General features: G+C 37.5%; 2 protein-coding genes across 2 annotated transcripts; one reads left to right on the top strand and one right to left on the bottom strand.

The window, feature by feature from the left end:
- Nucleotides 1-9: 9 nt before the first annotated feature.
- cgrrf1 (cell growth regulator with ring finger domain 1) lies at nt 10-2,604 on the bottom strand. The gene is made up of 6 exons (XM_059513153.1): nt 2,428-2,604; nt 2,097-2,233; nt 1,829-2,012; nt 955-1,102; nt 772-879; nt 10-581 (listed from the first exon to the last, which is right to left on the bottom strand). The coding sequence occupies exons 1-6, from the start codon at nt 2,529-2,531 to the stop codon at nt 258-260; spliced, it is 1,005 nt and encodes a 334-aa protein (XP_059369136.1). The 5' UTR covers nt 2,532-2,604; the 3' UTR covers nt 10-257.
- A 4,967-nt stretch (nt 2,605-7,571) lies between these two features.
- Nucleotides 7,572-25,453, top strand: ddhd1b (DDHD domain containing 1b). Its single transcript, XM_059513150.1, has 13 exons — nt 7,572-8,630; nt 10,628-10,804; nt 11,155-11,283; nt 12,662-12,809; nt 12,895-13,004; nt 13,103-13,209; nt 14,035-14,282; nt 20,691-20,766; nt 20,858-21,007; nt 21,912-21,976; nt 22,145-22,323; nt 23,642-23,890; nt 25,266-25,453. The coding sequence occupies exons 1-13, from the start codon at nt 7,892-7,894 to the stop codon at nt 25,445-25,447; spliced, it is 2,559 nt and encodes an 852-aa protein (XP_059369133.1). The 5' UTR covers nt 7,572-7,891; the 3' UTR covers nt 25,448-25,453.
- Nucleotides 25,454-26,811: the final 1,358 nt, after the last annotated feature.

Genomic DNA, 26,811 nt, shown 5'->3' with positions numbered 1-26,811 from the left:
ACTTGACGATTCCTTCTGAAGTGTGTATTTGTTAGTTTAACCAATATATTGAAAATAAAAATAAATATTCTATTTAAATTAATCTCTATATTAAGCCTCTTTACAAGCACATTGAACTTCAAAAGCCTAAAACTGACATCATTCTGGAAGAGTTCATTCTTGGGGTTAAAGGTCAGCTGCCTGCATCTCTTCACGTTTCCTTTACGAACTTTGCCTTTCCAGCAAAGCCTTGCTTTTCATCCTGGGTTTACACAGGTTTAGTCTTCTGTTAAGTCCTCCTCATCACGAGCTGGTTGGTTAGCCAGAGCAAAAGACTGGAGGACGAACGCCCGGCAGATCGGACAGTGCTGGAAGTGGCACACGCAGCCGTCGCATACGCATGCATGTCTGCACGGCAACAGCACTCTGTTAATCGGTGCATTCTGACACACCACACAGTCCCTGCCTCGGGTGTCAGGCCACTCCCCTTCTGAATCAGACTCCTCCCCCTGCTCACCTGGCTGTGGCTCCGCCCCTTGCGTGTTAATCGAAGGCTCTGTGGTTCCAGACAAGTTGCTGTTGTCTGCTGACATGAAGAGAGGCTGTGGAAACGAAAAGATCCCGCTCTAGACAAGGCACTTAATTAACAGTATATAATTAAAACCTGCCCCATTTTGCTTTAGGGACACTGGGTGATGAAGATTAAGTGTGATCAAAATGAACATACAAAAACTGATACCAGAACAGTAAAAAAAAAAAAAAAAAGCCAATGTTGTGGACGTGTTTTCATACCTTTAGATCGTACAGATTCCCTTGCGCTGTGAGGAGATACTGAAACAGGATCCTAGCAGAGAGTCTGTATTTGTCATCAGGAACGTGGAGGACTGTCACACTGGCCACCTAGAGAGACAACAGAACAATGGACTTCATCTCATCCGATCATTGTCCCAAGATGAAGAAAAGACTGCTGCTCACAATATTGTAGTTGTCTCTGGTTTCCGGAGTGGCCAGAGTCAGCACAGCAACCAACGGGTATCGATCCCGGGGGAGCAACCCAAAATCGGTTACTCCGAGATCTGGAGGCATCTGAGTGAAGTATTCTCCTTTTTCTTCTTTATGTATACTAACGCTATGTTAAGGACAAAGCATGAAATCGTGTTCTATCATATTAATTTAAAAATGTTTTATTCGTCACATAGGGGAGACATGTAAAGGCGTAAACACTGTATATTTAGGAAGTCAGATGCAGTACAGATTTAAACGTAGGTTATATAAAAACTAATACAAAAATTGAGAAATGAATATTACACTTTTTTTTCTGGTTGGTTAATAAAAATGTGAATGTGCTTGTATATGTTTACAAAACAGTTTAGATTTGGATATATATATATATGTGGCTCAGCAGCACAAGGTTGTGGGTTCGATTCCCAGGAAACACGTTAGGTAAAAAATGTTAGCCTTAATGCACTAAGTCGCTTTGGATAAAAGCGTCTGCTAAATGCATAAATTATTATTAAATTATATATATATGATAATCTATATAATCTAATATTCTAATAAAACGTAATGCAATATTTCTATTTCTAACTGAACGTTCTATTCATCAATCTAGCTTTGCTATTATAAGAAAAAATTACAGATTCATTAATTATAGTAGTTATTGTTTTTCCATTTATGTACAGTATATGGTATACATTTATGTACAATTTTATTTGTGATGCAATCATCATGTCGACATGGTGAATGGTTTATTTATAGCTTTTTTTTTTTTACTCATCATGATGACATGCTATAGTTTACCTTGAATGGAGAGCGAGTTGTCTATTTTTCAGACACATGAAGAGGATACTTGAAGCTTTGGTGGTGAAGGTAGCTGAACTCCAGAGCCTCTTGACACAGCTCAGGTGTGAGGAGCCGGGGCCCGGGCCCATGCTGGTGACTCTGAAGGGCCGTCTGGAGAGCCCGGACACCACACCCCCAGAAACAGCTGAGGACGCAGTCTTCAAGACAATACAGCTGCAAACTCACACCCTCTGACACAAGGAGAAAACATACACCTACTGAGCACGTTTGACTCGTTTCATATTGATTCAACATGGTTATTGCTAGTTTCTCACCAGTGACTGTCCCAGCAGTCGAGTCCATCTCCAGAGCGAAGGGGTTGGTCACCTGCACCATCTTCCTCTCGGGGACAGCTGTCAGAGATTCAGCCTCATCTGAACGGCGCAAAATGTCCGGGACATCAAATCTAAACCTTGACAGACGAAACCAAAGTCAGTTAGACACAGATTAAGGATGTGACCACCAACTTCTGCTTTTAAAAAGAAACCAGATAACCAGAGATGCTATATTAAACCCAACTTCACACACATTAAAGAAGTCCTTACATAACCCAAACCATCTAACACTGGACTGAAATGTAGTTTATCCAGATAAATATGAACTTACCAGCCCAACACAACAGCTACAGTGATCATGAAACACAATGAAATGACTATAATGTTAAAGAGAGGAGAGTACTCATACAACATCACTAAAAATTCTGCGGCCATTATTAAAATGTTACATTAATACGATGCGCATAAATGTCGGTATGTCCGATAAAATAAATACTTTAAAGTGCGGTAGTCTCCGATAAAATAAATACTTGTCTAGTCTTGTATCCTGTGCAGGGCTGTGGGCTGTCACCCTGCGAGACTCTGTGAGACCAACGTAAACTTCCGGTTGTGACAGCCGCTACGGTGGACCAGAGGTCCAAATCCGCACATGACTCTAATACCATCACGCTTAGGGAGGAGCAGCAAGATAGTGGAGGGAAGTCCGATGCAGTCCGCGAATCGGCTCTTTCAAACAAATCACTTCAATGAACCGTTTCAAAAATGAATCAGTTTTGGATACGTCATCACGTAACGCAGCGTTGTTTGATGTAAAATTGCACCGTCGTTCAAACCTTCTTCCTCTTTTACTTTTTTTTTTAAAGTCTGTGGTTCAATCGCAAATATCGAAAATTATACAATAATGCTTGCAGAACTAAAGCAGAGCAATAATTTATTACATATATCAAATACATACAAATAATAACAATAACTCACGATTAATAAAACCATAAATATATGTTTTAAATTTGTAAACTTGCTTCTATGAATAATACATTTACTCACAAATATGTGACCATGGAGAACCAGTCATAAAGGCCTTTTTTTTTTTTTTTAGATATAGGCCTACAGCATCCACAAGCTGAATAAATAAACTTTCCATTGATGTATGGTTTGTTATGATTGGACAATAATTGGTCGACATACAACTAGGCCTATTTGAAAATATGAAATCTGAGGATACAAAAAATCTAAATATTGAGGAAAAAGTTGTGCAAATGAAGTCCTTAGCAATGCATATTACTAATCAAAATGTGTTGATATATTTATGGTACAAAATATATTCATGGAACTTGATCTTTCTTTAATGTCCTTATGATTTTTGGCATAAAAGAAAAATCTATAATTGCGAGCCATAATGTAATGTTGGCTATTGCTACAGACATACCTGTGCTACTTCTGACAGGTTTTGTGCTCCAGGGTCACATACGAGTAAATTCAATTCAATTCAAGTTTATTTCTATAGTGCTTTTTACAATACAAATTATTACAAAGCAACTTTACTAAAAAATTACGTTTCTACAATATTTAGTAGTAGCTAGCTTATAAGTGATGACTGTCAGTTTATGTGCATATGACAGAAATTTTCAGAAAAATTAATACAAGACGTAGTCAACCAGACTATGAACATTATTAACAGCAATTATTATATAATGCAATCACACTTAATTGTAGAAATATTTGATAGTTCTGTTTGTTGATTCAGGGTTAGCATCATCTGGGGTCCTCTGAGGGTCAGCATCATCTCTTCTCAGGTGTTCTGGATCCAGACTGGAGCTTGTGTAAAAGTTACCACGGGATGTAAATCCTGTGGCAAAACATAGAAACAAATAGAGACATCATTAGCATAGCTGCTGAGCCAACAAAGTAAAATTAATTAGTTTAACCCAAGCTAAAGAATAATAATGCACATTTGATCAGATACAACTGCAGTCACAATTTAAGAGATACATTATTCGAATGCTTGGCGAAAGAAATGCGTTTTTAATCTAGATTTAAACAGAGAGAGTGTGTCTGAACCCTGAACATTATCAGGAAGGCTATTCCAGAGTCTGGGAGCCAAATGTGAAAAAGCTCTACCTCCTTTAGTGGACTTTGCTATCCTAGGAACTACCAAAAGTCCAGCGTTTTGTGACCTTAGGGTGCGTGATGGAGTGTAGCGTGGTTGAAGGCTAGTTAGGTACACAGGAGCTAAACCATTTAGGGCCTTATAGGTAAGTAACGATAATTTGTAACTGATACGGAACTTAATAGGTAGCCAGTGCAGAGACTGTAAAATTGGGGTAATATGATCATATTTTCTTGACCTGGTAAGGACTCTAGCTGCTGCATTTTGGACTACCTGTAGGTTGTTTATTGAAGAAGGAGGACAACCACCTAGAAGTGCGTTACAATAGTCCAGTCTAGAGGTCATGAATGCATGAACTAGCTTTTCTGCATCAGAAACAGGTAACATGTTTCGTAGCTTGGCAATGTTTCTAAGATGGAAGAATGCAGTCTTTGTAACATGGGAAATATGGTTTCCAATAATTAATATCTTTGTCTTATTTAGTTTAGTTTAGTTTAGTTTATTTGTTTAGCACGTTTAGTACAAGTACAAAACTATGCAAGGAGGGAACGAAGCCACTCTAGGCTTGTACAGAGTTCCACTCCTGCTCATATTAACTCATGAGACATGCAGACTAAACACTCAAAAAAACAAAATAAAAAAACAAAAGACAGGCGAAACAAAACAAGAGCATAAGCAGAAAAAAAAACAACAACAAAAAACAATACAAAACAACAGTTCAATAACATAAAAGATGATCAATCTAGATGAAAATGCAAAAAGAGCAAGCAATACCTAGAAAGGACTACATAAATGCGTCAGGCTAGCAATAGTAGTCTCTTCAAATGCTTTTTGAAAGCAGAATAAGAGGACATTGATCGCAACGATGGGCTTAAATCACTCCAGAGCTTAGGACCTCTAAAAGAAATATTAAATTGATGTCTTGTAGTTCGTGTGTAAGGTAAGACAAAAGTATTATTGCTATGTCTAGTTTGAAATGAGTGTACATGTGAGCTAGGGATAAACAAACTCTGAAAGGAGTCTGGTAGATCTTGTTTCCTATATATAAACGTATGCATAAATAGACATGTTTGATAAATATTTACCTTATCAATAGGGAGAACTTTGAATTTATTGTAAAGGGGTGCCGATGGTGCATATCTATTTGAATGAGAAATAAATCTAAGATATTTCTTCTGTATGACTATTAATTTCTTCAGATAGGTAGGATAGGTAGCTGCCCAGACAATATTGCAATAATTAATGAATGGAAACAAAAAGCTATAATATAAGGTTAAAAAAGCTGAAGAATGAACTAAAGGACAAACCCTCCTCAATATACCCAACATTTTAGCTGATCTCTTAGATACGAAGTTGATATGGTTAGACCATTTAAGACCACTATCTATAATGACTCCCAAAAATTTGGTATGCTGAACCAATTCGATTTGAGTGTTATTAATAAGGATTTTAGATAATTCTATAGGGTAATGTTTGTTAGTATTACAAAAAATCATAAAGTTGCATTTTTTTATATTGAGAGTAAGTTTATTCCATTGAAACCATTTTACAATGGAAGATAGTTCCTCATTGACCGTTTTGATTAAAATATTAAAGTCTTGGTGAGAAGCTACACGATTTGTATCATCTGCAAATAATATTGGGAGGAGTTTGGTACAAATCGTGGCCATATCATTAATATAAATTAAAAATAGAAGAGGCCCCAAAATTGATCCTTGAGGGACCCCAATCATAATTTGTGACTTCATGGAGGTATAGCCTTCCAGGTATACATATTGCTCTCTGTTAGCTAAGTAGTTTCTAAACCATCTCAAGGCAACATCCTCCACTCCGTATCTACTAAGTTTAGCAATCAAAATATTGTGACTCGAGTTCACGAGTCGGACGGACGCCGCTTCAGAGAAAGAGGGGCTCCACAGAGAGCCCCTCTTTCCAAATTTAATAGGAGAAAATTTTGGGTCATCCAATCTTTTACATTTTTAACACACTCTGTTAGCTTAGATAATTTAGAAGTTTCATCTGGTCTCGTTGAGATACATAGCTGAGCATCATCAGCATATAGTGGAATAAATCAGTTAAATACAGTTTTCATCCTCAGTAAAAGTGAACCCTAAATATTTTCATCCGGAAAAAAAATCTTTATTCTGAATCTCTCAATGAGTAAAATGCTAAAATAAATGCCAAGTTGATTCATATAGTTTTCACAGAAATTACTGTTTATATTTTTTACAGTGCATTACGTTTTATATTACATTTTAGTTTATTAATACGGTTGTTTACTGCATTTTTAGCCAAGCTTATTAAAACAAAGCTATATAGCTTCCAACTTTTATAACTTAAGCCGCATAAAGATAGACTAACAGCCTAAGGCATATTCCAGTCCGCTATACGGAAGAAATAATATGTGATATTTCTAAAACAGCAACGGTTTTCGCCCAGTTTAACCGTCTGGAGTCTAAGGGTATTTTTGAGGCCTGGAGAAGTTTTGACATGCCCTGACATTTGTGCTTTTTCAGTTTCTTATACACATCTAAATGGCTAAAGTCTAATCTCACTGTAATCAGCACAAACTGGGCTGTAATAATATGTGAAATGCATGTATGTACATGATTGTGTTTTGGAGAAAAAAAATATTATGCGTGGTTAGTGAAAAATTTAAAATGTTAAATCACTTGAATAAGGCCATAAAACACATACAGAACAATGGTTCCCGGGATTTTTGAGAACTGGAGCTTGTAGCCTAGAATTTTTCTTTTTTAAATTATGTGAAAATCATGTTTACTCACTTACACAAAACAAAATATTGATTTTTATTTTCTAAGACACTTTTTGTTGGTAAAAGTCATATGCGAGTAGGCGTCAACTATCATGAATATCATTGTGATTTACACCTGAGAAGACAAAGGCCTGCATAATGAGCTGCATAATGAAATGCATAACGAGCCACTCAGTCAGCTGTGTCACTGAGAGGGGAGGAGTTACAAGAAAGAATGTGAGGACAAAATAAATCTATATAATTTTATGTTTGTAGTTTATTTAGAATATATTTAATTATCCCACAACATAATTTAATATCCACTTGGGAGTGCAGTTAAACAGTTTATTAGGAACAATCAAAGCTGACTTTCAAACTAATTTTTTTGCATCATTACTCCAGTCACACAATCCTTCAGAAATCCTTTTAATAATCTTATTTTCTACAAAAAAAACATTTATTATTATTATTATTATTATTATTATTATTATTATTATTATTATTATTATTAATGTTGAAAAGAGCTGAGGACTCGAGAACCGGACAGATTCAGTGGTTCAGACTGACTCTGTGAACCGGTTGAACCAATTCATTGAAAAGTTCCGACTCAACAGAAAGATTCGTTCACGAGTCGGACGGACGCCGCTTAAGAGAAAGAGGGGCTCCACAGAGAGACATACAGTCGGCATATTAATGAAAGTGAACAGCTCGGTGTGTCCGCCATGTAAGCGGAGGACTGTGCGACTGAACTCGCCTTTATTGAATGGAGTCTGAAGTCCAGCGTTTGTGATTGACGCGTCCGTACAGATGCTGGCGGCTCCGGTCGCGCCGGGGGAAGGAGAGGTTCTGACATCGTTAGATTTGTTGTTACTATAATCAGCTGACCGGTGCTGGAATCCTCCGTGTGCTGTTTTCTAGAAAGCGGTGACAGCGATGAGCGCTTGTCAGGACGAAACGTCTTTAAGTTGTTCGCAAAGCAGAGAAAATGTCAGCGGCGATGAATGGGGAAGGATGGAGGAATCGTGCGCGTCCTGCTTCGACGAACCCACGGGCGACGCGATACGCGCCGAGATGGACGCGGCGCAGCCGGGCACAGACGGACATGTGCCGCTGCCCCGAGGCCAACCCCAGCTGATGCTAGGCCTGGTGGAGGAGGGGTTCGCCGGCTATCACGGCCGTCTCGGCTCCGACCCGGACTCCGATTATCTCGACATCACCGGAGACCTCAACTACAGCGAAAGTGACGGGAACGTCGCCACGAAGAAGCGCAACCGCTCCAACAGCTCGCGGCACCGCGGGGAAGTCGTCACGGAGCTCGGACCCGAGGAGGTGCGCTGGTTCTACAAAGAGGACAAGCGGACCTGGAAACCGTTTGTCGGACACGATTCTTTGAAAATCGAGTTGGCTTATCGCAAATACTGCGAACTTAATCCTAACGAGGTCAGACGGAGGGATGCGGGCGAAGAAGCGGAGGATTTATTCGAGGCACCGTCAGGAGGCGAAGCACCGGAGGTCCGGAGACAGTCGGTCCCCGAGCGCGCGGAGGCTGGAGGCTCCCCGGAAGAGACCGAGCTGGATTCAGAGAGCATCGAGGTGGACGCGGTGTGTGTCCGTGGAGGACTGTACGAGGTGGACATCCACAAGAAAGACTGTTATCCCGTTTACTGGAACCGTGAGTAGTTTACAAGCGTACGTTCAAGAAAACGACAAGAATTTGGGAAACAAAAATAGATGTTTTGCAGAATGTCCATACAGCTCTTATACACAACGATATTACTTGAGGCTGTCAAGCTCTACAAGCACCATGAAAGTATCCTAAAAGTAGTCCGAGTATATTTCAAATGATCTTGTGTTAGATAAAAATCATTATTTGCCAAAAAAAGGAAACCCGGAGCTCTGTTCCTCAAATGGATAGCACTAGTCCTTACTAATGAAGCATTATAGTGTATCATCTCCTTTTGTGTTTGTAATAACATATGTAACAATAGCAGAACTTCTATTTTAAACTTTTCATTCTGAGGTGCAGACAGATTTCAGTGCAATCAATCAATAGGAATCAGATATTTCATATTGAGGTGAAAATGTAAAGGGTGATTAAGTTCTTTGTGAGCTATTGACACTAAACTAGGGTGAGATTTTTCTAAAAATAAAAGTTCTGTCATTATTTACTCACTCTGAAGTTGTTCTTTAGTCGAACACTAAAGACGATCTCCTGAAGAATGCTGGTAACCAAACAGTTTCTGGTAGCCAATGACTTTCATAGTAAGAGAAAATCCCTTCCAGCAACAGTTTGATTACGAAACATTGCGTTCAACAGAAGAACGAAATTCATACAGGTTTGAAACAACGTGTGGGTGAGTAAATGATGACAGGATTTTGATTCCTGAGTAAACTATCCCTTTCAGACGTCTATACACTACAACCTACAGTCTTTCATTTGTATGATAAATGGTAGCCAAGACACCTAGACACACTTCAGCATTGAAATCAGTTGCATACCAGTGCCATCGTTCTGTGCTTGCATTCAAGCTTAGTGTTCACAGTCCAAAACAGTGAAACTAACCACCACACAGACAAAAGTTCACTTCAAGAATGAACAAAGTGGCATCAATAAATGTTAGCGAAAACAGTGCTAACTTAGCGAAAAAGAGAAATCTATATATTGATTTTCTGTGCATTAAACATAGCCTTTATTTAAGCTACAAAACAAGGTCAATTGTGCTGTCAAATGATTAATCGCATCCAAAATAAAAGTTTTCGTTTACATGATATATATGTGCGTGTACTATGTCTGTTTATTATGTATATATAAATCCATGCACATGCATGTGTATATTTAGGAAAAATATTTAAGACTAAATATATTTATAATATATATGTTTCGAATATATATATATATATATATATATATATATATATATATATATATATATATATATATATATATATATATATATACGTGTAAATATATATTTATAATATATATCTGTCCAAGTCTATATTAAAAAAAAAATCTTAAAATAACTTGCCCCTTTAAGACTTGCACTCTATTCATTTACTAACTGCTTGATTTCTTAAAAAAGAATAGAAAATAATCACTAACACTAGCTTCTCTTTTCTTGTTTATTCTGTTTTCTTTTACATATTATATAACTAAACATTTAATATATAACTAAACTATTGCTACATGTACTGAGTTAAGCTAGCTGAGACTTGTTATAGCACTTGCGTTTCATTGCTCTTTTGTTGATTTTGACTGCCTCCGTTGTCCTCAATTGTAAGTTGCTTTGGATAAAAGCATCTGGTAAATGTCTAAATGTAAATGTGCATGTGCATATTTTCTAAATATATGCTATATGTGTGTTTATTTATTTATGCATAAATATACACAGTACACACACATGTATCATGTAAACAAAAGCTTTTATTTTGGATGCTATAAATGGTTTGACAGGACTGCATAAGAGTCATTTTGTACATTAATAACAAATATAATGTCATTTAATTCATTGAAAAAGACCATTCATTTGTCACACTAGGCATTCGAAGTCTTGCGATTTTACTCTACGATAACAGAAATCCTTTGGGATCTCAGAAAGGGCCAAAATCGTAGTCAGGTGAAGTGTTTCTCCAGAAACGGATAACAATTTCTACTGCTTGTATTTACAGAACAGGACCACATCCCAGTCATGAGAGGCCAGTGGTTCACGGACGGGACCTGGCTGCCCCTGGAGGAGGAGGACAGTGACCTCATTGAACTGGAGCACCTGGACCGTTTCCGAGGCCGGCAGATGAAAGACACTTTTGACATGGAAGCGGTGGCCACAACGGTGGACAGCAAAGATGGTAATAAACCATGTTAGGAATAGGACTCAGGGTTAGGGAAGCTTTGTTATAAAGGTCAAGCACACAAAAAAGGCTGACTTAACATTGATGCTTAGTTCAGCTGATCTAGAGACACGCTCATGAATGAACCACAAACCAACCCAGACATCCTGTTTGTCGCGTGTGACACACATTTGAAGTAACTCAATCAATGTTGACATGTATACTACAGAAGGGCTATTGACTGTCACTTGTGTTTGCAAATAGTCAAAAAAGACCTTTAATTGAAATTAACTGAGCTGGTTAGGCATTAGTTAACAGTCAGGTAATTTGAAACAGACGTGTTTGACTCCTGCCCTTAATTCACTCAGCCATTCACAGTCTGAAACTGAGCCGGAGCCACGTGGACTGGCACAGTGTGGATGAAGTGTACCTTTACAGCGATGCTACTACTTCAAAGATCGCACGGACTGTTACTCAGAAACTGGGATTCTCCAAAGGTCTGTAACAATCTTGATTAGTAAGTACCTTCTCAATGGTGTTGCTCATTCAAAAAACACTTGATGAGTGCAGTATTCTGTCTTAAAGGGATAGTTCACCCCAACAAAAACATTCTGTGATTAATTACTCAGCCTCATGTCGTTTCAAACCTGTAAGACCTTCACTCATCTACGGAACACAAATGAAGTTATATTTGATGAAATCCGAGAGCTCTCTGAACCTCTCATAGACAGCAAGGATACTATGATGAACAAGGCTCAGAAACATAGTAAGGACATCCGTAAAATAGTCCATGTGACATCAGTGGGTCAACCGCAATTTTACGAAGCTACGAGAATTTTTGTGTGCAAAGAAAACAAAAATAACAACTTTATTCAACTATTCGTCTCCTCCACATCACCCTGGTGCAATTTTGGAGAGTATCACTAGTATGCAACGTATGTATGCAGATGCGTTGTTTATGTTCAGATCAAAGCATACACAATGTAAACAATGTATCCACGTACGGTTCTGCCAGTGTGACGTGGAGAAGATTGTTGAATATTGTCATCGTTGTGGAAAAAAAGTTAACTATTATTGAGAAATATACTTTGAAAGAATATACTTAAGATCAAACTATATTTAATGTTTTCGGACACTTATTAATTGCATGCTAATTTAAATGAATTGAAAATATATTTTATTTTAAATTTATTAAATGCAATTAGCTGATCTGATCTTTTGACCCAAGAAGTATATCTAAGTACAGCTTTATATGTAATTTCATTATTACTTCATATTTTTTTTAAAAATATGGTTAAAGTGCACTGCCAGATATGCTGACAAGCATTGATGTTATACTAAATTATGCTTTAATGTCATTTCTATTGAAACCTGTATATCATATATTTAATTATACTTGCAGTTACACATTTATAATACACAAGCATGTGAGTCCACATTCACAATATATTTAAATGTAACATTAAGTGATACACTAGAGTTAAAATTATGAATTATACAAGTAATTTACATATGCTTTAGTATAGTTAGTTTAGTTTAGTTGACAAAATTTTATTAAAACATAATGAACTTAAAAGTAAAAACCTTTATTTGACATCACAAAGTGCACTTTTTTAATCTTTTATGTTCAATAGAAGAAAGAAGCTCATTTAGGGTGAACTATACCTTTAAGTACTCTTATATGTCTTTTATTTCATTCATATTATATTATCTGCAAGTACAATTTAACCATTCTTCTAAAATTTCAAGTACAAGTGTACATTTAATACCTTTTCAGCTCTTTCCACAAGCAGAGCCATTATTAAAACTAAAGATAATATGAAGTGATTATCAATGTTACAAAGTAGCAGAGGTTCTTCCTTCATTTCTGGTTAGCGTCCAGCAGTGGGACCCGTCTCCATCGAGGTTATGTAGAGGAGGCAGCTCTAGAGGACACGCCCCCTGAAACAACACACATAGTCTTTGTGGTACATGGGATTGGCCAGAAGATGGACCAGGGGCGTATCATTAGAAATACAAGCATGTGAGTCCTCTGATCACACAGCTGAATCTGCACAAAGCCAGTCATCTAAACCTGAAACTAACTGATGCACTTCACTGATGGGCAGGATGCGTGATGCTGCCCGCAAGATGGAGGAGAAGCACTTTTCTGACCGAATAAATGAACACGTTGAGTTCCTTCCTGTGGAATGGCGATCTAAACTCACCCTTGATGGAGGTATTGACTATGGACAATAATAAAAAACAAAGTGCATTATGTTTAAAAACTATTGTCAATGATAGATAGTCTATTTAAGATGAAGTGTACTTTTTCAGACACTGTGGACTCCATTACTCCAGACAAAGTGCGAGGTCTAAGAGACATGCTGAACAGCAGTGCCATGGACATTATGTACTACACAAGCCCTTTGTACAGGGATGAGGTGACATACAGCCACAATCCTCCATTCTTTCATTCATTATTTTTATGAATTTTTCACATTTTCATGAATTTGCAATTTAGTGTATGTTAAATATTTTAATTTTCTATGTAATACTGAATAACAGAGTAAAATTATAATCACATACAACATATATTTTAGTTGATACATCAAAATAATTGTACCTATTTAAAGCACAACAAAAGAGTAAAATGTACTTTAAAGTAAAACTGTTAATTTGACATTATTACGAATTGCAATTTTTAATAGTGTGCTTAAGTGTGTTAAGAAATATAATCTTGAAGGTTTTCTCTGTTTGATTATGCTTAATTGGCCTTTTATTTAATTAATATTTTCTAAGTGTCTCTAAGTGTAATTTGTGGACCAGAAATGTTGAGTATTCAAAAAGTATAAATAAATAAAGGTCAATATTATTTAAAATATATTGTTTAACCAATATGTGTGTGTACTATGTATTTATTAGAGTATTATTAGAGTATTTTAGCTTAGCAACATTCAGTTGAAATCAGTTACAGAATTTCCCATGCACTTCACATGTTATTTTTTATTTAGGACCTATGTTCAGTGTTACAAGGCTTTCACTTATTAGGTTAAATTTTGAATGCATGCTAATTTGGAAGGCAGTCTATGTAGGCAGCATACAGCATGGCAGCTGACTAGGTTTTGTAACATAGCTATTCTCAGTCTCTTTCATGTAAAGTTTGACTAAATGTCCCACACTGAAGCACATTCTGTCCTACTATTTCGTAGTACACTAATAAAGTGTCACAATTGTTCATTTCATGCTCACTGCACTTGCATCCTTAGATCACCCGGGGTCTGACCAAAGAGTTGAACCGACTCTACACGCTCTTTTGTGAGCGCAACCCAGAATTTGCAGAGAAAGGAAAGGTGTCCATCGTCTCCCACTCACTTGGGTGCGTCATCACCTTTGACATCATGACAGGGTGGGACCCTGTGCGCTTTGTTCATGAAGAGGTGCCAGATGCCATGGAGGCTGATGTTAGCAGACAAGAACGTCAGCTACAGGAGGATCTTCGTAACACATGCTTAAGGTTTATAACTAATTATAACAACACCCCCATTATATTAGTAAATCTAATAATAATAAGCAGCACAATGACAATGAACATTACAATGAACATTCTAGAACTTTTTTTTTATTTTTGAGTTTTAACAGAGTTTAAAACCTAAAATGCTGCTTTATGGTGGCCATTTCTGTGAATACAAAAAGTAAGACACTCCAAGGCATGATTCCAGAATAAAGAATAAAAACTGAAAAATATTCTTAAACAAGTGACAAAAAACAAATTTTAAATAAATTGCTTTCCATGGATTTTTTTTACCCTTTATAAGCCTTATACCCTTTATTTTTTCTCTTTATATATTTACTAGCGCTTGACAAATGATTAATCGCGATTAATCGCATACAGAATAAAGGTTTTTGTTTACATAATATATGTAATGTGTGTACTGTGTATATTTATTATGTATATATAAATACACATGCATGTATATATTTAAGAAAAATGTTTCAGGGAATGCAAAATTTCAGATAGTAGCACAGGCAAGTGACTGCCTGGTAAGCATTTTTGCTTGTTGCACCTCCGACGGTGCCATTGCGGGTAGCTGCAGGGTCATTAACCGGGAGCCACCCTTCATTGATGTTTCGCTCCATTAATCCCGGAACATCTCACGGTGGTGGAGCAACGACAGGGACGTCTCCCTGCGGCCCCCTGCAGCTAGCCCTAGGAACCATGCTTTCCCCACGCCTGGTCCTTCCTTCTTAACCAAAGCCAAAGGCTTCCCTGCTCTGCCTCCTCAGTCAGGTCTTTCAGAGCCTTTCTTAGTTTGGGGCCGGTAACTCCCATGCTTTTAAGGAAGCGCTGGGTAGCTGCTCCCACGAAACCCCTGCAGCCGACTTCCACCGGATAGCTGACAGCTGACCACCCCACCTCTCTGCATTCGGGTATGAGGTCGAGGTACCGATCTTTTGTCCTATCAAACGCTGCCTCCATTCCTCCTTCCCACGGGACTGTGAGCTCTGCCAAAATTACTGCCCGGGCTGTGCCAGACCAGAGAAGGATGTCCGGACGAAGGTTGGTTGTGGTGATCTCAGTTGGAAACCTGAGCTGCCGGTCGAGGTCCACTCTCAGATTCCACTCGCAACTGCCTGCCAGGACTGATCTCTGCGGCTGCATGATGTTAGGGGCCCCTCCTCCCTCTCTGACGAAGTGGATCATCCGCCTTGATGTCGGTGGTAGGCGCTCCCTGGCTAATTCCACCCTGCGTACCTCCAGGTTCTCCGCCAGCTTCCGCAGGACTCGGTCATGGCGCCACCTATACCGACCCTGGGTCAATGCTGTTTTACAGCTTGACAGGATGTGCTAGCATCAAAGGCTCGGATTTGGGGCATTGCAAAGTTGGCAGCTCTCCTCTAAACCATACCACAGACAGAGGTTGCTGGGGCTTGGGAGGGTGTCGTAGGTGGACCTTATGAGGAAACTCAGCCTGGCTTGGGGGATCTTCCACATGTCGGCCCAACCTACGGTCCTACTTATTACTCCTTCCCAGGTCATCCAGCGTCCTTGCTGGTGTTGGCTTAGAGCTTTGATCTGATAGCTCTCCTCCTCTGTCCTGACCACCTCAGAAATCGCTAGCTCTTTCCTCTCCTTCCTTGTAGTTATCTCGCACATCTTGAGAGGCCACATTAGCCGCCTATATAAGGTGAATTGGTAGCACCAGATCTTAAATTTGCCCGGAAGATGGCTCTTGTCGATCCGCGTCAGACCTTCGGTGAGTTGTAACATTACTGTATTAGCCATATGCTTATCTGACAACTCAGCTGTATAAAGTTTCCCAAGACTCTGGACAGGTTGTTCTGCTAGTATTGGAAACTTCTCACTGTTCACTGTGAAAGAGATGTGATCATTTCTGACTCCTTTACGTATGGAGAGACTCCGGGACTTAGCAGGTTTTATCCTCATCCTGGCCCAACTAAGGAGTTCTTCAAACCTCTTCATTACCCGGTTGGTACAGGCTGCTGTTTGAAGGAGGATGGTTACATCATCCAAGTAACTCCACAGGGCTGGCAGCCGTTGGCCTGACGGTCCTTTCACCCCTTGAACCATCTGTCTCCCACCGATGAGAATGATTTCCAAGGCTGCTGTGAAGAGGATGGGAGAGACTGAGCAACCCATTGCGATGCCTTTCTCTAGGTGGTGCCATCCTGCCGTTGCCTCCTGTGTTGCATAACAAAATGTGAAGCTGCCGAAGTAATTGGAGATGAGGTTCCGAATGCTGGGTGGTATGTGAAAGAATTCCAGGGCAAAAGTGATTAACTGATGGGGAATGGAACCATAGGCATTCTCCAGATCCAACCAAACTACGTGCAGATCTTGTTTTTCCCGCTTGGCTGTCTGAATCTGCTCCCAGATCATAGTTGAATGTTCCACGCAACCGGGGAACCCTGGGACGCCTGCCTTCTGGCAACTGGTATCAATGTAGCAGTTGCTCAAAATCACTGGTAGCCCTTCGGGCAGACATTCTTCAGATTTTGATAGACCAAAATGAATTTAAGTAGCATGAATAAAATAAATAAATAACAAAACATCGTCTGAACTTAACTGCGGACAAATCGGCATGAATAAAAAACTTAAATGATTGCTTTATTTCTTCAAATAACAAGTGAAGAGAGAGTTGGGGAGCAACGGATCACAAAATCATATTGCATTATCATATCAGATTTTAAGTAACAAATCGAATCATTTTGCAGATGAGGAAAAAAATATGGTGCTTTATTACTTAAATAACAGAATACTTTTTTGATACCACAGAAAAAACTTAGCATATAGGGATGAAACAATTCACTCAACTCACAATGAGATGCGATGCGATACAATTCACAATTTCAAAACACAATTTTCTTAAATTTATTTATTATAATTTTTTTTTACAAAATAAGATTTAAGAGAAATTGTAAATGAAAAAGTTGTCAAAAAAAAACTGCAATTTTTTTTCTGCAAAATAAAAATCTTAAAATTTTTAAACAAATCCCAAATCAAATAATTAAATAATAAAATAAAATAAATATCTTCATATAAACAAACTAAGGCTTTGAATGTGCTTTTTTCATTTAAAAACAGGGGCAACCACTGCATTCTAATCCTGGTCCAAACAAAGATGCTAAATACATGATTGATTGTATAATTTCGAAATCTGAAGCAAAAACAGAATGGTCTGATTTTAGCTTGGTGAATGAGACGCAAATGTCACTCTCTGACAGCAGGTGGCACTTAAGGAACAGCAAGTATTTATAGGCTGCTGTCCCTTTAAGACCAAATGCACAGATGCAATATTATGATGAACTTGAGATTTCTTTCGACACTGTTTACTTCTCTTAAGACATAACCGACTGTGTTTACAAAAATACTTATAGAGAAAGTTATTTTGAGATGATTTTGTGTGTATTTGTTCATTCAGATGCAAGGATATGTGAAAGAAAAATAATTTTTTTGTTCGTGCATTGTCTGAAATGCAGCTCTCTGAATGAGTGCACATGGTTTAAATGGTTTAAAACTGAATGTCTTAGAAATGGCAGGTCTTAGAAACTATGATCTGTTTTGCCCCTACAAGCTAGTGAACGACGCAAATCAAGGAAGGAATTTTATATCACTGTTCAAGATAGCCTGTCGGGAATCATGGTGATACATTTTGGTAGCCCGAATGGAAAACATTATAGCCCCGCGACGTCAAGGTAGCAATTTTGCAAGCCCTGTTTATATATTAAATATATTTATATATCATTTAAATGATATTGTTATACATAATGTAAATACATGTAAACATTTTCAAAATATAAACGGTATGTGAGTGTCATTTATATACATAATAAATATACTGTACACGTACACACACATATTATCTAAACAAAAACTTTTATTTTAAATGCGATTAATCGCAGTTAATCATGATTAATAGTTTAACAGCACTAATATTTAACCTTCTAACCTTATTTAATGTATGCATCTTCATTCATTTAAATGTGTATATTTATTCAATAGATGCAATTACCAAATCAAATTAAATCTATATTAAAAAATCTTGAAAAGCTTAATCTCAAGGTCCATTTAAATGTATTTCTGCAGACTGTTTAATGCAGCTCAAAGATGCCAGAATGCATTTATACAATGAATGCGTTTATACAGTTAACAAATTATGTGTTGAATATAAAAGAAAATAACAGTTTACTTCAAAATGGCTGATACAGTCAGGAATAAAGAAAGATACTTACTGATTTCATTTCCGCATACTAGTGTACTACTCTTGCAATTTGTACCTGAAATGATATGCAAAAATATTAAAAGTAGTATACTAGTATGTAGTTGCAGATATATAACAACTGTCTTAATGAATGTCTTATTGAATCACTCACCCGATTCGTTCAGAAATGCTGAATCACTCAGGAACGAAACACTACCGTGTTGATCGGAGAAAGAAAAATAGAAATACAATATCGGCAAAACAGTCAATACTGACAATAATGTCTTAAAAGTATATCACTTAATGTTAAACTAATTATTTATTATATACCATTATATAAAGTATAAAATAGTGATCTTAAAAGGAGGGCAAATGAGTGTCTGCTCAGATGGACATAGTATTTCAAAACCAGAGTGTCCAACCTGAAACCAGATGGATGGCCACCTTAACTGTAGTCTTGCATAGCCAGACCTTCAGAGTTCTGGAATTTATGGCAGCTTTAATTGGCCAAGGCCCAATGAGGCAGTTTGACCGACATTTCAAACAATCAATCACAGTTTGTTTCATTCATCGTCACTTTCCGAGGGGTGGAAATGTCGGCACAATAACATACCGGTGTGTAAAACTCTCAGACGTATTTTAAAGATTTTATGCCGCAAAAATTTCACATACTTTTGAAAATGATCCCAATAAGCGCTCGTCATCACAGTTGTAAACACGGTGGCTTTCTTCTTTCATGAAGAGGTTTGGCGCAATGGTATCTTTGTTTGCAGGCAGAATGTTAAAGAATGCGACACATAAATCTCGCGGAAATCCTGTAGAATTCAACCAATCAGATGACAATTTCCACACTCCTGAAGTGTTTCCACTTTTGAGTCCCATATGCATCAGACGTTAAGCCAACAGTCTGTGGGCGTGACATCTGAGGCTGAAACTACCTTAATTGTAGCAACTGCATAGCAACATGCTAACAACCACTCAGATTAATCTAGTTATTGCATGGCAGTATGCTAACATCCACCAAGAACACACTAGTAAGACAATATAATCCTCTCAAAACAGTTGAGCAATCACATAGCAACATGCTAACAATAAGTACTCTAGCAACATGCTAACAGATATTTATATTTAACATAACATATTTAAAACACACTAACAACATATTAACAACCACCTTGAACACAAAAGTAAGACACTAAATACCTTTCAGAAAACTGTAGCATAGCAGCATGCTAACAACTACATAGAATGCTCTATTAATACACAAATAACCTCTCAAAGCACTCTCAACCATCTAAAACACAATAGAAAGACACGAACAATGTAGCAGCACAGCAACATGCTAACATCCACCCAGAACGCTCTAATAACCTCTCTGAACATGCCACAACAATCAAATACCCTAGCAATTTTCAGAACACTCTAGCAACACACTAACAACCATTCAGAACACTAGAAACTGCATAGCAATATGCTAACAACCTTAACCACTGCAGCAAGATTTGGCATGTTAGCAAGCTTAACCATTGTAACAACATGCTAACCACACAGAACACTCTAGTAACATGCTGACAACTATTCAGAACACAAGACACTGCATATCAACATGCTAACAACCTTAACTACTGTAACAACATGCTAACAACCTAAACTACTGTAACAACATGCTAACAACCTTAACTACTGTAACAACATGCTAACAACCTTAACTACTGTAACAACATGCTAACAACCACACAGACCACTCCTGCAACACACTAACAACCACTACTAGAAGTCACTACTACAACATGCAAAAGTCCACTTGGGGCACTTTAACAACCAAACAGAAACGTTGCTAGTAAACATTCACAACATCTTAGCCACTAACGTCCTGGCTGTCAGCTTTACATGGCTAGAACCACTCGTTTTCATAAGATTATGTAAAAATATAGTTGTTATTTTAACTGTGATTTCTGTTGCATTAAGATTTAGAAAAATCTTCCTTTTTTATTATTTCTACTAGTTCTTATTATCCATTTGTTTATTTGTCACTATAAACTGATTTTAGTGCTCTTCCATTGTTTCTGATGCATATAACAATCATGAATCATTAAAAGGTTTTAGTTTGGTCTGCACTCTACTTCACAAGGACAATCCCTCTGTTAATCTTGTTTATGGGATGTTCCTCTCCAAAAATGTATTTTATATTTCATTTGCAGAATGAGGGATTTGGAGGATAAGCTCTGGCGTTGCCAAACCTCATCCTCAAGACCCTCTCCAGCCCTGAAATTCAAGGTACGTTAGTATAACCGTACCCTTCCTCTCTCCTTCTCACCTCCGGTTTGTGTTTGTCTTAATCAATACACCTTGTGATTTGGGGTTGTAGGTGGAGAACTTCTTCTGTATGGGATCTCCTCTGGCTGTGTTCTTGGCTTTGCGAGGTGTCCGTCCTGGAACCAACGGAACACAAGACAACATCTTACCCAAATCCATCTGCCAGAGGCTTTTCAACATCTTCCATCCCACTGATCCTGTAGTGAGTGTGATTAGATTGCAGAGTAAATATAGCTCAGGGTCAGATTTCTTTTTTTACTGGTCCATATTATGAGCCAGTTGGGAAACAAAAACTAGTCTGGAAATAAAATATTGAATTATAGCATTAAAAGGATACTCAACCCCAAACTGAAAATTTGGTCATTAATCACTTACCCCCATGTCATTCCAAACCCACAAAAGCTTTGTTCATCTTCAGAACACAATTTAAGATATTTTGGACGAATAACGGGAGGCTTGTGACTGTCCCATAGACTGCCAAGTAAATAACACTGTCAAGGTCCAGGAAAATATGAAAAGCATCATCAGAATAGTTCATCTGCCATCAGTGGTTCAACCATAACGTTATGAAACGACGACAATACTTTTCTCTTACATTAATAAAACAAAAATAACGACTTTATTCAACAATTTGTCTCCTCTGTGTCTCTCCACATCACTGTAGCGCCATTTTGGAGATTATGTGCAGAACGTAGGCAGCATACGCTTTTCTGTGGAGACAAATTTTTGAATAAAGTTTATATTTTTGTTTTATTCACATACAAAAAGTACAGGTTTTACGGGTTTGGAATGAAATGGGGCTAAGTGATTAATGGCAAAATCTTAATTTTGGGGTGGAGTATCCCTTTAAAATACTGTATTCATGTTAATAGTTAGCTCTAATCTGTTGAAATTGTCCCTAAATTCTAATTCATTCAAATGCATTTTTTTAAATAGGTTTACCATTTATTTGTAATTAAATGTAAAATTTACTAGCAATTTCTGAGTAAAAATATTTTCTTTTTTTCAATATAGTTCCTGTTATTGTAATTGAAGATATAGAATATCTGTATATCAGTCAGGAAATATAAATAACAATCAAATAAAAACAAATGGTTTCCTTTTAGGCATACAGGTTGGAACCTCTCATCCTGAAACATTATAGTAATATAGCACCGGTCCAAATTCACTGGTGAGTAAAATAATGCCTTTGCTAAATAAATGTAAAAATTAAATTAAAGTGTTAAATTGGAAAAAATAAATATTGCAATCAAATAAAGTACTGTTTCTATAATGTTCAATGCACTCTGTGACTGCATATATTTTTGTACATTGATGTAACCATTGATTTTCTTTTTAGGTACAACACCACCAGCCCCACACCGTATGACCAGATCCGTCCCACTCTACTGAATCCGTCAAAGGAAAGTGCTTCCGTGTCTGATACAGAGAGCCTTCCGAGCCCCTGCACCTCCCCTCCACAGCCCCGCAGACACTACGGCGAGTCTATCACCAGCCTGGGCAAGGCCAGCATCATGGGTGAGATGGAAAGAGAGAGGTCATTAAAGGCATCTGGAATAGTAAAACACTTGCAGGGGTGAGCAGAATGTATAGTGTGCAGTGTAGGAGTAGGATTATGCTTCCCAAATACTGGGATAATGGCAGTCTGCCTTCAATTACTGCATATCTGCAGTTTATAGCGCTTGATTTTAGTGTGCAAAGCGATAAATAGAAACAGCTCAGCAAAGCATTAGATCAATAGGAAGCAATTAGGAAGTGTCGATGTGGATATATTAGAGCTGTCAGTCGATTACATTTTTTAAATCTAATTAACTGCATGATTTGTTTTAAATAATTGCAAATTAGATTTGGCTGTGAAAATACCCCCAAAAGATTATTTAAAGCTATTTTTGTGTTTAATGAGAATGCATTAAGTAGACTTTACAAATAGTAGCTTTAGAAATAAATATTTGATTTGATTCAACATAGCATTTATTACACATAAGTGTAAGTGCTATAACGGCCTTACATAGATTATGCAACATTAAAGAAGATTTTTGTTTTTTTATCATGCAAAGGGAGTCATTGGTAACCATTCAAAATACCTTATTTTATGTTTTATGTAACTAAAACTGCCAGTGGCATAAATGTCTTTGAGTCATTTATTCATTCGATTAGTTCAAACGGCTGATTCATTCAAGAATTTAAACAGCTCTCTTTATGAATGGGCCTTTGAGTCATTGATGCACCAACTTCGTGTTGCTCGGAGATGCACAACAGTCCTGCTGTGGCTTTATAGGTAATATTTTTGTTGCCAAAACTGAGCAAAAACAGACAATATTGTGTTTAAAATATAAGAAAATATTAACTTCTTATTTACTGAACTGTTATATAAAATCACATTAGCTCTCATTATATTCGGGACAAACAGCACTCATGTGATATTGCTCTCGCTGCTTGTGTGATATCACTTAGCATTCGATATAAATATGAGACAAAAACTCATGGAGCATTTTTGCCCCAATTTCTTGAATATTAGGGCATAACTGCATTTATGGAGTTGTTGCCCTGCATCATATTTGTCAACAGTCAACTGTATGAAATGTAAGATGACTTACAGATCTGAGGGCGTGGCCAGTGCGTTAACTGCATTAAAATATTTAAATCTCAGTAATGAATTAAGTCATTAAACTGACAGCCTTAATTTATATATATATATATATATATATATATATATATATATACCTTTTTTATACAAATATTGCATGTGCCAAAGCAATCCTGATTTCTGAAATTAAAAGGTTTCACGACTGTTAAAATGTAACGTTATCTGTGCATACTTGATTTTTTTCTGCAGGAGCGGCAAGTATAGGTAAAGGCATTGGTGGTATCCTGTTCTCCAGATTTTCCCGCTCTAGTGGACAGGTGGGTAGTGTGGAGGAGGAGCCATCAGACTCTGAAGGAGGGGCTTGTGAGAAAGGGGAAGATGGACGGCTTGTGGAGTTAGACGATATAGTTGAGGAAAAGACAGAGGAGAAGATCGAGGAGAAGACAGGAGACACCAGCATGTCACAATCAGCCTCTGCCATTATGGATAACTCATCCTGTAAGCACCATCTACACAAAGAAGTCATTGTGTAGTTTGATAATTATCTCAGTACTCATAATTTCATGATTTCAGTATTTTTGGTTTAGAAAACCTGTTTGGTAACAAACTATATATTTGCAGTTTCGTTTTGGTGCCGCTAGTATTTCTGAAAACAGTTGTTTTTACTGATAACTTTATCCTTTATTATAATGGAAACATGTTTCCACATCTGAGTAACAAATTTTAAGGTTGTAAGATAAGCTTTAAAGTAAGAAATTATGTCACATTGTGAGATATAAAGTTGCAATCACCAAACATAAAAGTCGAATTGCAAGATATTAAAAAAAATAGTGAGATGCAAAATCACAGTTGCAAGATATAACGTCACATTTTAGACATATAGAAATGTCCTAAGTTATAAACTAACAATTTGAAGATATAAAGTCAAAAATAAAATCGCAACTGTAAGAAACAAAGTCACAATTGTGAGATATAGGCCCAATCCCAATTCCACCCCTTAGCCCTTCCCCTTTCCCCTACCCCTCAGTTTCACGCGTTAACTTGAAGGGGTAGGGGTGTCTCGATTCTCTTTTGGTTGGAGGGGTAGGGGTAAGGGGAAGGGCCAGATAGCCCTTCAAATTAAGATTTTTCGGGACCAAACTTCAAACGAAGGGGTATGAATTATCTCGGCAACATGGTAGCTACAGCGAACAAAAAGACACATTAATGTAAGCTTTTCTGGCATAAATAAAGATTTTAACAAAAAGTAATTATTTGTTTTATGTTACATTCAATTGTGAGTTCATATTAACGGTTACTCAAAGAAATGTTTGCAAAAAATCGCTAATATTTGCTAACGTCATATCATTACAGACTGCACGATAGTGCCACAGCATATGTCTGATCAGGGCGATAACTGCCGTAGACTAATCCCCCCAATAATTAGAAATCACTAAACCATTTTCTCAAATATTGCCTATTCGAGAGAGAAAGAGAGAGAGAGAGAGAGAAAGGGAAATTGTGTATATTAGCATCTATGCGTTTATCTTTTAGAGTGAGTTTACTTAAAACAGCGATTGTATCCTCTCGTCGCTGGAAAATATAATGTAGCGATTCAGTATTTAAACTGTACTTAATAAAAGTCGTGGGGCAGCGTTGACAAGTTTATTTTCTCCTGGATGTGTGAGCTGCACGATTTCCGATATGTGTGTGTGTTAGTAAGCAGCTCATTAATACAGAACGATAATTAAAGGCTATAGTCGCATCACTAGATATGAAGTCACAGTGAGAGATATGATGTTGCAGTTATGAAAAACAAAGTCAAAGTTTAAGTAGAACGTCGAACCTCCAGACCTTCAAAACGCGTGACAATGATATTCTTCTTGTTTTGCAGTTGAGCTTGAGAACCGCATCGACTTTGAGCTGAGGGAGGGCCTGGTGGAGAGCCGCTATTGGTCGGCGGTGACGTCACACACAGCCTATTGGTGCTCCCACGATGTGGCTCTGTTTCTGCTAACATTCATGTACAGGCCAAATGAAGCGAATGACATGCCAGAGGACAACCCTGAGTCATAACAAACACACATATGAACTCTGACACAGCACCACCCTCGATCACTCCCTTAATTTAGTTTAGCAGACCTTGTTCACTGTGCATCAGAGATCCTGTCCTTGCCTTGTTTTCCCTTAATTCAGAAGCACACCCATGGAGACTTGCTCTCTCCACTACATCCCCAGACTAGGATTGTTCTTAACCTCCGTGAGATGATGGAGGTTAATGCTTGGAGATTCAGACTATTCACATCTTGATAATTCCCAAAGCAGCAGAATCTTCATATTGACTGATTGTGTATTGAAGTCGTGGTTGTATAGTAGGACTGAGAAAAATCTGCTGAATTGAAGGTTCACAATCAGAAGTGTTTTTATTAGAAGTACATAAGATGTGTTTGTTATTTAGATGATGAAACACAATCTGCATCACTCCTAAAAGTGGCCAAATGTTGAGTTGATAGTTGACGGAAGCAGTGCACATAGATTAATTCAAAGAGAATAACCATTAGTAAACGTATGGTTCAATTCAAAATATCAATTCTGTCATTATTTGCTCACCCTAATGTTGTTCCAAATTTGTGTAATTTTCTTAAGTGGAACAAAAAGAGATATTCTGAAGAATTGTACTAGTTGCTTTTTTTTTTACATGCAGTTGCATTGAATGGAGATCAGTGTTATTTTAGTATCTTTGATATTCTATTACAGATTTTATTCATATTTTGAGTTTTTATTTATTTATTCCCCCCACTTTTTTAGGGGTGCGAATTGAAGTTTGTGAGCTTAAAAAAAGTTTCAGAAAAGTGAAAATATTTCAATTCCTCTGAATTTAATGTGAAGAACTCTCTCATTCTCTAAAAATGGTAATATCTGACCTAGCTCTCCTTTCCACAGTCATGAGTGGAGTAGCAGTGCCTGAATCATGAATGAATCTTTATTTTATTTAGATCTTAAGTGATGTAGTTGACAAAAAAACTGTCTGAATGATTCAATCAACCGAGCTCAACTAACTGAATCTTTGATTCGGTTACCAGTGAATAACCACCGACCTTTCAGTTTGTTCCCGAAATTATTTTCTAGCTTCAGAAGACTTGGAACATAGTTGTATGGATTCCTTTTACATCTTGAAAGCCTCAGTTCCCATTTGTTGTAACTGGAAAGATCGAGGAGGGCGACGTAAGCCAATGTTGATCGTAGCTCCATTGATGACAATGGATCAACTTGTGATCAGGCTTGTGATGCTTTTGGGGAAACGAAGCCCCGAACATCCTTCAGAATTTCTCCTTTTGTCTTCCACGGAGGTCATACTGGTTTGGAACAATATGGTGGAGGGTCACAGAATTTGTGAACTATTCCAGACATTTCCATTCCTTTTCCTTCTTCTATTTCCA

The sequence above is a fragment of the Carassius carassius genome, chromosome 27 (genome assembly GCF_963082965.1).
Source record: "Carassius carassius chromosome 27, fCarCar2.1, whole genome shotgun sequence".
Taxonomy (NCBI): domain Eukaryota; kingdom Metazoa; phylum Chordata; class Actinopteri; order Cypriniformes; family Cyprinidae; genus Carassius; species Carassius carassius.
This window is presented reverse-complemented; position numbering and strand designations above follow the sequence as displayed.

Excerpts from the sequence above, each read along its gene's own strand:
- ddhd1b (XM_059513150.1), top strand. The coding sequence starts at position 7,892 with ATGAGCGCTTGTCAGGACGAAACGTCTTTAAGTTGTTCGCAAAGCAGA. Across the intron at positions 8,631-10,627 it reads TTATCCCGTTTACTGGAACC|AACAGGACCACATCCCAGTC; the intron begins GTGAGTAGTTTA and ends TTGTATTTACAG. Across the intron at positions 14,283-20,690 it reads CTTCGTAACACATGCTTAAG|AATGAGGGATTTGGAGGATA; the intron begins GTTTATAACTAA and ends TTTCATTTGCAG.
- cgrrf1 (XM_059513153.1), bottom strand. The coding sequence starts at position 2,531 with ATGGCCGCAGAATTTTTAGTGATGTTGTATGAGTACTCTCCTCTCTTT. Across the intron at positions 2,013-2,096 it reads GACTGCTGGGACAGTCACTG|AGGGTGTGAGTTTGCAGCTG; the intron begins GTGAGAAACTAG and ends TCCTTGTGTCAG. Across the intron at positions 582-771 it reads GGAATCTGTACGATCTAAAG|CCTCTCTTCATGTCAGCAGA; the intron begins GTATGAAAACAC and ends TCGTTTCCACAG.